This window comes from Cladophialophora psammophila (genome assembly GCF_000585535.1).
Source record: "Cladophialophora psammophila CBS 110553 chromosome Unknown aczJe-supercont1.6, whole genome shotgun sequence".
NCBI classification, from domain to species: Eukaryota; Fungi; Ascomycota; class Eurotiomycetes; order Chaetothyriales; family Herpotrichiellaceae; genus Cladophialophora; species Cladophialophora psammophila.
In genome coordinates, this window is record NW_006912927.1 from 1,861,503 (window position 1) to 1,874,461 (window position 12,959).

The following is a 12,959-nucleotide window of genomic DNA, read 5'->3' on the forward strand; positions in this document are numbered from 1 at the left end:
CAGATAGCAAGCAACCTCATGCTCTCATTCCATCACGTGAACACACTCTTCCGTTTCACATCCATCTTCTTTCTCTAGACTCAACATCTAAGCCAGTGCTATAGCAGTGCCACAAAATTCCCTTCAGGTCTATTTCCCAGGGCTGGAGCATGCCTCAATGCAAGATGCAGACCTTTTTCCATTGCTTCAGTCGACGGGAATCCGTAGTAAGAAATATACTCTCGATCCGAACTCTTATTGTTGAGCCACAAGTCGTAGTTTCGCCTCAACTCCGCAACCACCTCGTCCTTCCACAGTTTCATCGGCTCTTTACCCTGGCCGACTTCTCGAATGATTCTGTTGCCAGCCATCAGGGCGAGCCAGAACTCTCCCGCTCCAATCTTGGGCACAATACTACCCGTCACGTTCCTCTCCAGAATCTTGTTACATAGATCAAACTCCTGCACAAGTGGTCGACCGAGCCCCACACCATCCACCACGTCCAGGGCTCTGACCATGCCGCCGACGGTTCGCAGTCCACCTGTGATATAGACTTTCGTTTTGGACAGGCCAGGGATGATTTTCTCTGCAAATTCTTGGAAATATGCTTCTCGTCTCTTCGTGGATTCCCGGATCTCCTCGCCTTTGTGTTCTGTGATTGTGTTCTCGGCCGTACCGCCACTCAGTTCCACAAAGTCGAATTCGGCATCTTCGAGCGCGGCGCACAGTTTGCGGGCATCATCAATGGGGAAGTCCCTGGCCTGAAACTCGGTGCTGTTGATCTTTATGCCCACAATGAAAGATAGAGATACCCTTTTGCGGATCGCTTCGCGGACCTCGAGAATGACGCGCACCCGATTCTCAATGCTTCCACCATACCGATCGGTGCGTTCGTTCGTGGCCAAGCTGATGAACCCGGACAAGAAGAAGCCGTGCGCTCCATGAATTTCTATGCCGTCGTAGCCGGCTTTCTCAAGATACTCGGCAGCATGGGCGAAAGAATCGACTATTGCGTCGATCTCTGATTGAGAAGCCTCGTGAGGCGGGTTGAAGTGCAAGGGTTTCTTCTCACCGGTCATATCGACTGGAATTGCAGACGCAGCGACAGGGAACTGCTGGAAGTAATTGTTGCACAAGCGGCCCGGGTGCGATACCTGAGGTACCATGAGGGATCCATGGGCTTTGCCAGCCGCTGCGAGCTCCTTGAATGCTTCGAATCGTTTTCCATGAAAGGGCGCTTCTGGCGGGATGATCGGATCGCCTACGGATTCGAGATGATCCAGGAAAATCACTGCTCTTGTTCATTAGCAAATTAATTGCAAGCTGCACACCAAGCTGCCATGCGCCAAGTGCGACGACGAGGGCAACGCACTAAAATTCCCCGTGAGAATTAGTCCAATCCCTCCTCGCGCCCATCGTTCATACACCCTGATGAGGTTCTTGGTGGGAATGCCTCTTTTCTCTCGGTCTTCTTTATGCCAACTCGCCAGCTGCTCTGTCATAGCAGCCTTCATGAAACGGTTGGGTGCCGTCCGCCCAGAGAATACGAACTGGAGGCTCTGGGCCAGCGGGTTGGGATCTACAATGTCGGACGCATATCGGGGTGGAGTCTCAGTGAGAGGCTCCATAATCTTGCTGAGTTGGGCGATGTCTGGACTTTGGCTGAAGGACAATCGTCCATGATCGACTCTGACCTGTAATAATAAGTTATTCTCGTGCGATAGGGCGTAACGGGGCTGCTGCAAGACAAGTGTTCATCCTAGAGTCCTCTAGCACTCCTACCACTCGCACAACACTTCTCGTACCGCGGTTAGGGCAAAGTGTCAAGCCTTCTGGGACCTTCCTGCGAAATTGAACTGACAGAGTGCTCGGTTCCCGGTGCTCTCGTCCTCGGAAGCCAGTAGCTAATCGGCGATGCTCGGTTAATGCACGAACGTCGGCGCTTCGGTCCATTCGGCTCCACTTAGGTGCGCAAAGACCGTTGGACAAAACAGAAAAAGGCCCGAACTGAAAGGAATAATCTCCCCCTATAGGCAGCCCATCGTTAAGTAACTCATCATGGCTTCATACACACTAGAAGTCGAACATATCATCCCCGCCCCGCCGGAGCGAGTATTCCAGGTCTGGCTCGATGGCAACGACCGTCGTGGGCCATGGGTGGGAACCGGCGACCGTACAATTGACCCCCAGGTCGGCGGCAAGTTCGAGTGGTACGATCAAGACTTTTACGACATGGGCGGTGGCGGCGGATGCTGGGGCCACTGGGGCAAATTCACCAATATCGATAAATCCAAATGCCCGTATGTGATTGAATATACATGGATGTCGCCAGAATGGACGGATGAGCAAACTACGGTTGTCCGTGTTGAACTCGACAAATCGCCATATGAGGAGAACCATACCAAGGTCAAGCTTTCTCAATCGAATCTGCCAGATAACTATCACGGATGGGAGCACAAGAATGCGTGGATCCGGATCCTGGGAGAGATGAGCGCTCGGTTCTTGGGAAACGCCGGAGAAAATGACCGAACAGCAACCGGCGAAAAATGGTGGGGGAACAGGAAATAGTTGGAAATCACAGGAACTTTGCCATTGTGGATAGTAAAGGAATTCAGAGAGAAGTGCTAGAAGCCGCGAATAGACCGTTGTCTACAAAGCATTCACACATACTCATAGACAAACAGTTCACTTGTTCAACAGCTTTCGAATAAACTATGTACTAAAATTTGCCCTCTCCATCCCCCAAGGCATGGCCGGTACTGTCTGTCGGGGCTCTCTTCTCTAGATCGCTGTCACTCTCATTGCTCCTGCTATCGTTCAGACTAAAGCTCACGACTTGAGTGGTTCAAAGACCAAATCGCAGAAATTGCCTTTTGGCATAAGGACGAAATGATCCACCATATCCATGGTGTCCTCTTCCATCCTTTCACCCAGATTGATCGTCCATCCAAGGACCAAAGATGCAAGTACTATCTTGAGCTCCATTGTGGCGAGATGCAGTCCAGGGCACATGCGTGTGCCTTTGGACCACTGCAGGCTTGCCTCTCTCATCTGTTGCGTCCCACCGTCCGCCCACCTTTCGGGTTTAAACGTATCCGCATCCGGGAAGATGTTTTCGTTGCGGTGTACGGTGTAAGCCTGCATGGACACCGTGGTCTAAATATCCATCAGTCTAAATTCCATCAGCCAGCCAAGAGATATCAGAGAGCAGAAGTGGGGGGGATCTTACTTCTCCAGGAATGAAATATGCGTCGATCATATCACCTCCGGCAGGAACCTGACGAGGCAGGCTTGCAACTGCAGGTCCATGCAGTCGCAACCCTTCGAGCACAATGCCATCGAGTAGAGGAAGTGACTCTATTTCCGAGTACCGAGGGACACCCGAAGGACCCGGGTTCACCTTTGCAGTCTTGAGTTCTTCTCGCAACTGGGATTGTATGTCAGAGTTTACAGCAAGCTCCCATGTTGTGTATGTCAGCACTGTGGCAGTGGTATCTGTACCGGCAACCAGGACGCTGCCAACCTCACAACAAATCTGCTCATCGGATAGTGGAGGGAGATCTTTGTCTCCGTGGATGATTTTCTTCAAGGGATCATTCCGACCCGAATCTCGCCCGTACCGTTCAATGTATTCATTAAAAGCCGCACGGCCATAATCGTAGACCCTATGTTGCGCTCCCTGAAAGTGTTGCCACGAAGGTAGAGGAATCCACCATGTCAACGGCAGAAGCCAAGGGAGCTGCCATTTTAGACCAGCAAGTTGGAAATAAGCATCGATATTGTTCATGTATTCGTGAGGCTTGTCCTGGTCGAGGGCTCCAATTGCTTTCCCAATGAACAGAGAAGAGACGATATCCAAGGTGAGCGAACGGAACCAAGCGTAAACATTCATTGCAGCGCCATTCTGACGCGCTACTCGGCCTATGAGATTTCTCACTTGCTCCGCAACCAGAGGCTCCGCCGCACTGATCGTGGAGTGGGTGAAAGCATGGGCCATCAACTTCCTGCGATCTCGATGGATCGTCTTGTCTCTCAAGGTGAACAAGACGGGTCTGCCCGATTCCTCGAATCCGCTGTAGAAGGCAGTTTTCATGTAGGACGAGTTGAATCCGTAAATCTTCTTGATGACTGCTGGGTTGGAGAAAAGTACTTCATTTGGCGCAATTCGGACGACAGGCCCATATTTCTTGTGCATTTCGTGAAGGGTGGCTGTCCGTACGCCGGAGTGATCCTTATATTCAAGCCATTTGCTAGTAAACTTGGCCAGAAATGGTCCGGGAACCTTTCGAAGAGGGTGCAGAAAGCAATTGTAGAAACACTAAAAAGGAAAAATGCCCGCTACTCAGACATGGCCCCTATTCGAGATAAAGAGTTTGATTCAATTCGACATACCTTTCCAATCAACCACAGCCCAAAAAGCAGCCCGGCCGCCAGGAGTCCGCGAGAAACGGCGACTTGTGAAGCCGCGAGCTTTGGCAGGGTCTCTCGGACAAATTTTGCGGCCATTGCGATCAGTCGTCGCAGAAGATGAGGCTGAGACGGGCAAGCCAATTTGGATGGACCACGAGGTATTTGTGTGACACTGGACTCCACAATATCAAAAACCGGGGATACGTAAGTAGCTGGACATGTTGAGGGTAGCCACTGCTTGCTTTGGTCTTCAGAAAATAGTTGCCAGTAGACTCACAAACATTTACCGGCATGTGAATTTTGACTGGCCACCTCGGAGGTTCGCGAAGAGCTTGGAAACTACCGAAGTTCAGCGGCGGGTCGGTACTAGCAAGATGGTGATCATTTGCCATGGCCCCAACAGCGTTACCCCATTCGTTCGGCCCTGAAGCGGACGTGTGCTGGATTTTGATGGTTTGTTGACTCCTTTCTGATATGACTTAGCAGCAGGTAGGTCAGCAAATCCAATTCTTGGGTTTCGCCACGTACCGTTTAAGAGAACTATCGATTATCTTCTCTTCAGAAAAAATTCTAGGATCACTGAAGCATCAACACGATACCGAAAGGCTATCTCGATGTTTAGGGTCATTTTTTCCCAGCGATCACTGACGAAGTAGCATCACAACTGATGATCCAACTACGAGCCGCACATTTCATGGTCATGTCTCCATCGCAGTTGCATTGGTCAGCGGAGGAGGTCATCAAGCACAATGATCATGCCAGCGTTGCAATTTCGCTGTTGAGCTACATGCGGAACACACACGAGAGAATACGCGAAGGAAATGACTATACCCACCAGATCGTCAAGAAATATCCGACTCGCTTTGGCCATTTACTCGCCCTTCCCACTGACAGTGCGGAGGCATGTTTGGTGGGAATTCAACATGGCGAAGAATACGACGGCCCCAAACCTGATGGATATGCAGCGACCTTGACCCTAACAATCCCACAACACCGGCTGTTTCTCTGATAGAACTGGTTCTGTATCGGCTACGGTCGCCTCGCGGCCCTCTGCTCTGCGCTGATACTTGCATCAATTCTGCCGTAGAATTCTGAACAATATCAGCGAGGAAAACCCCTGCAACTCTGTAGCCAATCAATTACTCAGTCACGTCAGCATCCGTTTCAATTGGTCGAGATCATCTTTGACTCAGACCCACTCTCCCATCCGCTACTGTAGCTCCTCGCGGTATTTTCCAACTGCGGTCAATTCCGGCCCCCCGAAACGGCTCGGCACCTACTGCATTCAGTTTTTCTTTGGTTTGCAGGAATATCGAGCGTGAGTCCGAGCCAGTGGGAGCACGTGAAGATCGAAGGGCTTTCACTTTTCACATTGGGTGATTGACGCTCGATGGCGTCGTTTCTTCCCAGTAGCCAGCATACCACGACTTTCTTGCCCTGTCTGTGTACTACATTTGGGAGTTGCCGAGCTGCTTCAAATGTGGCAAACCATGGTTCTGGCATCGACTTGGCGTCGGGCAATGCATTGGTGATACTAAGACGTCCATCTCACTATTACAGCAGCTGTCCAAGACCAAGCCAGGTTCCTTACGAGGGTGGCCGACAGTGTCGGAATCTAGCTACAACCTGAGGGCACTCTTTTACCCGCCTGGCTGTGAATTACTCCAATTATCATGAGTACGACACAGGGTCAACGAATTCCATACGCAGCAAAACTCACTGGAAAGCGTGTTTTAGTGCTGGGAGGGACCTCCGGTATAGGCCTGGCTGTCGCGGAGGCCGTTCGGGAATTTGGTGCTGCAGTCATTGTATCGAGTTCCAACCAAAGCAAACTCGAAGCAGCGATTTGGAAAATTGAAAACGTTAAGTTTGATGCCAACGCAAACATCAGCAGTACTGCCGCCAGCGTTCGAGGATATCCTTGTGACTTATACGATCTGGACCGCTTAGAAAGCAATCTGAAAGCATTATTCGACAGCGCAACGGAGGGAGGCAAGCAAAAACTTGATCATATTGTATACACGGCAGGGAACAAGGTGGGGTCGATCCCGCTTGCGAACACCGATGTGAAGACTATCACGGAACATGGCGTGTTACGATTCTATGTGCCGATCATAGTTGGGAAGTTGGCAGCCGACTATGTGCACAGCAGTCCCCGGTCATCAATCACTTTCACCAGCGGCGTGAACAACATCAAGCCACTACCGGGACGAGTCCTCATGGCGGGCTGGGGCGCGGGGGTCGAAGGGGTCACGCGTGCCTTGGCCGTCGACTTGAGACCAGTCAGGGTGAATTGTATTTGTCCCGGTCCGACGCGGACGGAGCTCTTCAATGGGTTCCCTGACGAGGTGCTTCTGCCTCTTCTGGAGAGGTACCAAAGTTCGACGATGACGAGGACAATTGGCAATCCAGAGGATATCGCCGAGACATATCTGTACTGCATGCGGGACACCTTTGTGGATGGCACGGTCATTCACTCGAGTGGAGGGTGTCTATTGGCATAAACATGATGATTGTAGCATCCATGAGTACTCGAGATAAGCGATACAAGGTACTCGTTTTGTCTGTTTTGTATATAAACGTGTCATGATAGAAGTTTACGTAGCATTGTTTGCCGCGTACTGCCCAAGTTCCATAGGCTAATAGGATCGTGGTAACTTGTCTATTACTGCTGTTTCCGGTGGGAGCACCTAAGCTATCCTGACGGGCTCTCTTTTCCAATGGTCTTACTATCTGCGTGCTTGCGTTGAGGAGCAGAATGGAGGAATTCTAAACTCGGAGTTAACTTTAAGTGGGCCACGTTGCGACTAGCAGCCAAAGGTATATTATTCTGATTACATCGTCGTTTCGATGCTTCTCCTCACTCTTTGGCAAGGTTGCATCCCGTGTACATTTGATAAGAATTTGCGAGAGATATACAACAAATTTACTAGTTCACAATGTCTCAATATCCAAATTTCCCCGACCGCAACACCTTTCTCAACCTCAAAGGCAAAGTTGTCGTGGTGACCGGTGGCGCAAGTGGCATTGGGGCGGCTCTGGTCACGATCCTCCATCATCATGGCGCATACATCGTGTTCGGCGACATCAACCGCGCTGCTGGCGAGGCGCTCGTAAAGACCCTCCTTCCTAAAAGCCAGAGCCAGAGCCAGAGCACAGACACCAGCAGCGCCAATGGCAGCGGCGGCGTACTCACATTTCTGCCCTGCGACGTCTGCGAATACAGTGACATGTACGCGCTCTTCCGCACCGCACACGACAAACATGGTCGCGTGGACCATGCGGTCTTCTGCGCCGGCATCATCGACAGCCCAACATCATCGTACTTCGACGCCACTTTAACAATCAACAGTGTCGGCAAGGAACACGGCGACACGTGCACGCTCGATGTCAACTTCTTCGCCACCTGCGCTTTTGCTCGGATAGCATTACCGTTCTTGCGACGGGGTCAAGAAGGAGAAGCAAGACTGCCCAACCGCGCCACTGCGACTGGTTCTTCCGATCGAAGTCTGACTTTCCTCTCCAGTGTGACGGGTTTCCGCGACGCGCCAGGCATGTTTCTCTACCAGACTTCGAAACAGGCGATCTTGGGCCTGATGCGAGCAATGCGCACAGCCATCTTCGGCCGCGACGGCATCCGCATCAATGCCGTGTGTCCAGGCATGACGGAATCGCCTATGACAAGTGCGATTGGGCTCATTGACTGGTTCAAACATAGGGAGTCCGAAGCAAGTGCACAGTTGCCTTCGCATTACCAGTCGTCAGAGGCGGTTGCGGAACATATCGCGTCTGTAATGCTGGCGGAGGGCCTGAATGGGAAGAGCATCTACGTTGAAGAAGGGAAGGGGTGGGATTTTGAAGATGGGTTGGCAAGGGAGATGCCGCGGTGGTTGGGCGAGGAGCCGACTCGATGGTCGGATGAGAACTTGAGATTCCTTGGGAGCTTCGGGGGCCTTTGATGCGACGCCAACCTCCACCCCCAACAAAGGAAGGGCAATTCTAGGACACTACTAAAATAAAAGAACACTCTCGTAAAGTGATTGGAACTTTCGATTATCCGATTGCGAGTTGCAGAAAGACAGACATACGAACATACTCGATATAGCAGGGAGTAGGAGCACTAGGCCTCTTCCTTCAACAACCCTCATTCACGCATAGGAAAGAGTCTCATCACCGAGATGCTTGGTATTTGCTGTCTATCAAACTTTCAACTACTTAGACAGAGCCCCCCACAGAACCCCATTGCTTAAACGTTGGGGAATCATCGAAGTGGTGGAGCGGGTTCGATACTAAGCATCATACCACCGGAGGTTTAGACTTCTTCACACACATCCTTTAGCAATTAAACCTGGTTCTTCGCTGATTGGACTATTAACCCTGGAAGATCTGTATTTTCGATCCTACCGTGAGCTCCGTTGACGATCGGATATTTTAACTTGGGGCGAGTAGCACGCATTGCATACAACAGGAACAAGCATGGCTGACGCTGTTGACGTGGCTAACGCGGGCGATGGCGGTCATGCAAATAGCAAGCAGAGACCCTGGTCCACAAGAGCCTCGATGTCAGTAAGGCAGACATCTGAATGATACATCATCAGCAGCATGTCGGCTGTGAACACTTGCTGTTCAAAGCTATATCAACTTGCGTCAAATGCAAGCCGGTCCCAGAATAACCAGTCTCCAATTGCACCGTTCAATTGTCCAGTCTCCCCTTGAAACATTTGATCAAACGCCATAGCCTCGTCTGAATCTGGTGGCTGCCCCAGGAAAGGCTTTGGGCCTGTGGGCTCTTCCTGGTTAGTATAGTGCGGTGGCGGCATAGGCACCACCTCGCTCAATTCTCTAGTCATGTTAATCATCGGTTGGTTTCTCTCGTTGCCATTCGCAAGATACCACTCTCTCTGATTTTGGCCAGTGTAGCGTTCAGGCTTTCGCACCAGGGCAGTGTACATCCGACACAGTGACATGTCACAGTCTTCGAAAAAGACGGCCTGGTATGGTGTAAGAGTGCTCTCAGGTGTTCCCATCACCCTCTTCTGGGTAGCCACGGTGAGCTTGTACATCCGGTCGAAACTGCCAATGCTCCCCAATGCAGAAGGCCAGGTTTTCTTCATTTCCTCTTGAGCCTGTGCCAACGTTTTGAGATCTTCCTGAGCAAGCGCCCATGATTCGGGATATTTATAGCACGAGAGTAGGGCAATAGAAGCAGCAAGAAGGTGGAAGGTGAAGCACGGTCCGAGGAATCGTACCTCGTCGCGGGCAAGAAAATCTTCAAACACTCCTGCTAGTGTGGATGCTGCGATTACTGCAGCGGTGGGGAATGGGCCTTCAAGAGTCCTCGAGCGATACAGGAGAATGATTGTGGCAAGGTAGAGGACGTTCAATTGGCGGCATTCGAGGCTATAAGGTTTAAAAGACTGAGATGTGTAGATCTGGCGATTAGCGTTGTAAGAGGATAGTCGGAGTTGTTCAGGGAGGTTCTTGGTCCATCGATACAAGGAATCTTCAATCCCAGTGATGTAGTCTTTACTGGACGATTTTCGAATCTCGTGCTGGGCGAATCGTCCCATGATTAGCGATAGGTCAACATAGGCGATGAAGAATAATCCTGTGGAAGTGGCGTTTGGAAAATCTTCCAGAGTTGGCCGAGGAATGTCACATTCTTCAAGACTGATAGCTTGCGGGCGTCCATGGGCGACGCTAATGAGGCGATCACGAGCCTAATAAACGTCAGACTTCATCGGTCCATGGAGACGAAAAGGAAGAAATACTCACAACTATGGACCACCATAACCGACGGCGCAGAGATTCATTGGGCACAGACTTTTTGTTGCTGTGAAGGCCCATCTGCTGGGCTAGGCTTACTGTGATTCGACACCAAAAACTGCTTGTGTTCGTGGACACACGTTCCGGCCCGTGTGGATTCCACCAATGCATGAGCGATGTAGCAATCAAGAGATTCATCGGGTCTTTCTCATAGTCAAGCCAAAAGAGCGTCTTTGCTCGTGTGTAGTAATCCTGTGGCGAGGCAAAGACGTGAGGTTGAGAGGGTGATAGCATGCGGCTTCCCGCCAGGAAGATAGATTGAAGTAAAAGAGGCGATATCTTCTCGGGATCCATGCTCATTACTTGAGATCGATCGACGATTGGATCCCAGGAATAACAATGTGTCCAAAAATTCTCAAACAAGGACTCTCGGATAGCGCGAGGTGGGATTTCGAAAGCATTCTGGAGTTTGGCAATCTGTTGGGTGATCTCCGAGGGAAGGGGAACGATGTAGCTGATTTCAGAGCCATCCTCTCCGCGAAACTTGTCTGGTGCAATATACGCTGAACGTTCCATATAACCACTGTCGTAGATGCTAGAGACACTGGAGGCGGAAACAGCTGATGGAGAGGGACCTAATGGTTGATCCGTATATTCCTCCATGGTACTCTGCGTTCCTTGCCGAAACGCTTGAAGTGCTTCCCCCTGTAAAGGCTGGTCTGCTCCGGTAGTATGTGCACGAGATGCCTGACACGTGGTAGCCTCACCGTTTCCGGTAACCTGGTTCGCTTCCTCTGTTGGTTTAGTGACATTATTCTGCACCGAGCCCTGCCAAGGCGATGCCTTCGTTTTGTGAAGGTGTGTCCTCCGCTGCCGGGCCCTTTGCTCACACACTTTGCCATCTCGCTGACAGTTCGAGCACTGCGGCTTAGTCGGACTAACGTCACATCTGACCTTGCGCGCATGGCATAACTCACAGGCCCGAGTTGCACGAGGAGCTTTCTCAAATCGCGATGTGTGACGCTCGACGTGGAAGCTCATATTGAAATACATAGGCTCTCGATTTGCAGGATTGTATGCTGAGTAGGGCGTTGGAGGGTGGAAGGAGGGGATTGATGTCTGGTGTTTGGGACGGGGCAGCTTGGGGACTTGGCCTCTCCCCGGATTATCCCGTCACGTGATGACCACCCCGCCACGAATAGATTAGTTCATGCCTTTTCTTGTATAAGTAGTCTAGTGCACGCACTAGATGCCCAAGTGGAGTAGACCGTTTCGAGGGAAGAAGACAAAGCAAGAAAGACGACACGGTTCGGTGATTTCCCAACGTAGCCAGAGATGTGTCATGTGTCTACCTCGTATTAAGTGGGTCTTTTTTGCAACCAGTAAAACTGAAAAGCATTTAGCGTTGCCATGTGATCTCATCACGTACCAGGCAATGTGTTCTATGTAGGTGCTCGGCCAATTTTGTGCTAATTGCTATGCCGCTTTTTCTGTACTTGGCATGGAAAGCTCAGTAAAATTGCTCGGAGCTTACGTGCGACTCACCTAGGCCGTGCTGCTTTATAACTATAAGTACATACGCACTCTCTTACCTTTGCATTCACCTCGTTCACCCTCGCCTTCAACCTTCATCCTGAGCCTGCTCTACCGGGCGAGCCAGCGACGATCCAAAATTAGTGGCGTACCTACCGATTTCGTCTTTAACGCCTTTTCGACTCTCAACCACTTTACTACCCCTTCCTTTAACCGACCCCCAAGAACATCCTACTCCCTACTTCCAACAATGGATAAAAGCATCCTTCCTACTCCCTTGGGCTACTAACTCTTCCCTCTAGAATAAGAGCCTCCTTACAACAATCGATACGAATCCTGCGTATAGCCTGTCACGGTCGGAATAAAGAGAGGGATCACGAGACTTGCGAGCGCACAAGGTAGGGTATGGAATGGCAATGTACCGAAGTCTCTCCTATCTCAAGGTTTTGTGAGTTCCCCTTATACCCATCGATCACCAATATTCCTGTGGCTGGCACTGCGATGGCTGGGATGGCTGGTACTGCAAAGGTATCCCGGATACAGTGGGGTGGCTTGCTGTTACAATGGTGTTTTCAGAGACCTCCTCGATTGAACCTCCCTGCAGAGACGTTGGCTTACAGTCAAAACCCGAATACCCCACTTCAGTATGCTTCTTGTTCACCGAAGAACTTAACTGGCTTGCTCTGCCTAGTGTGCCGCCCCATGTTTACATAAGTTGTGGTGGTGGAAGCACTCCAGGCAAAGTAAACAAAGGGTGCGTAAATTGGCGTTCGTAGTTCCAAGAGCAGCGCTACCTCATCTAGTCCAGTGCTTTCCAGAAGGCTTACCAGGATTCTAGATATTGTAACACAGCACTTCAGGGTTCGGCGTGCACGTGCAACAACGCACAGAGGCCTGTCCAGCAGGTCAGGAATCAAGAACGCTTTTCTGGTTGACGCTGACAAGACAACACCACCACCAACACCACCCAGAGGGGCAGTGGCTAGGGCAACGAACGCCTATCACAGCGGCAGCATCGAGAAACGGAGCAGGACTGATAAACACTTAGAAATTAGGTAGACAGCACCAAAAGGCCATGGAATTCATGTGTTAGAGATCCTACTGGGGCCTAACTGGGTTAGGGTTCCTAGTAACAATATGAATAGTATGAACTGGTTGGGAAGAACACAAGGTATGAGAAGTCACTTGTCACTAAGAACTATCAGTCCAATAGTTAACATGAGTTGGCTACGAAGAGAGTGTAAGCTATCTGGGGGTAATGAGGGTGTATA

The 12,959-nt window shown here is 50.7% G+C and overlaps 6 protein-coding genes across 6 annotated transcripts; 3 read left to right on the top strand and 3 right to left on the bottom strand.

The window, feature by feature from the left end:
- Positions 1-98: 98 nt before the first annotated feature.
- Positions 99-1,607, bottom strand: A1O5_05012 (oxidoreductase; the record flags this gene model as incomplete). Its single annotated transcript, XM_007745615.1, has 2 exons — positions 99-1,270; positions 1,352-1,607. The coding sequence occupies 2 exons, from the start codon at positions 1,605-1,607 to the stop codon at positions 99-101; spliced, it is 1,428 nt and encodes a 475-aa protein (XP_007743805.1).
- Positions 1,608-2,037: 430 nt separating this feature from the next.
- On the top strand, positions 2,038-2,547 carry A1O5_05013 (uncharacterized protein; the record flags this gene model as incomplete). The annotated part of the gene is made up of 1 exon (XM_007745616.1): positions 2,038-2,547. One exon carries the CDS (start codon positions 2,038-2,040, stop codon positions 2,545-2,547), a length of 510 nt encoding a protein of 169 aa, XP_007743806.1.
- Positions 2,548-2,808: 261 nt separating this feature from the next.
- Positions 2,809-4,485, bottom strand: A1O5_05014 (uncharacterized protein; the record flags this gene model as incomplete). Its single annotated transcript, XM_007745617.1, has 3 exons — positions 2,809-3,135; positions 3,209-4,297; positions 4,372-4,485. 3 exons carry the CDS (start codon positions 4,483-4,485, stop codon positions 2,809-2,811), a joined length of 1,530 nt encoding a protein of 509 aa, XP_007743807.1.
- Positions 4,486-6,062: 1,577 nt separating this feature from the next.
- On the top strand, positions 6,063-6,893 carry A1O5_05015 (uncharacterized protein; the record flags this gene model as incomplete). The annotated part of the gene is made up of 1 exon (XM_007745618.1): positions 6,063-6,893. The coding sequence occupies one exon, from the start codon at positions 6,063-6,065 to the stop codon at positions 6,891-6,893; it is 831 nt and encodes a 276-aa protein (XP_007743808.1).
- Positions 6,894-7,328: 435 nt separating this feature from the next.
- A1O5_05016 (uncharacterized protein) lies at positions 7,329-8,348 on the top strand (the record flags this gene model as incomplete). The annotated part of the gene is made up of 1 exon (XM_007745619.1): positions 7,329-8,348. One exon carries the CDS (start codon positions 7,329-7,331, stop codon positions 8,346-8,348), a length of 1,020 nt encoding a protein of 339 aa, XP_007743809.1.
- A 678-nt stretch (positions 8,349-9,026) lies between these two features.
- A1O5_05017 (uncharacterized protein) lies at positions 9,027-10,818 on the bottom strand (the record flags this gene model as incomplete). The annotated part of the gene is made up of 2 exons (XM_007745620.1): positions 9,027-10,109; positions 10,165-10,818. The coding sequence occupies 2 exons, from the start codon at positions 10,816-10,818 to the stop codon at positions 9,027-9,029; spliced, it is 1,737 nt and encodes a 578-aa protein (XP_007743810.1).
- Between the last annotated feature and the right edge of the window lie 2,141 nt (positions 10,819-12,959).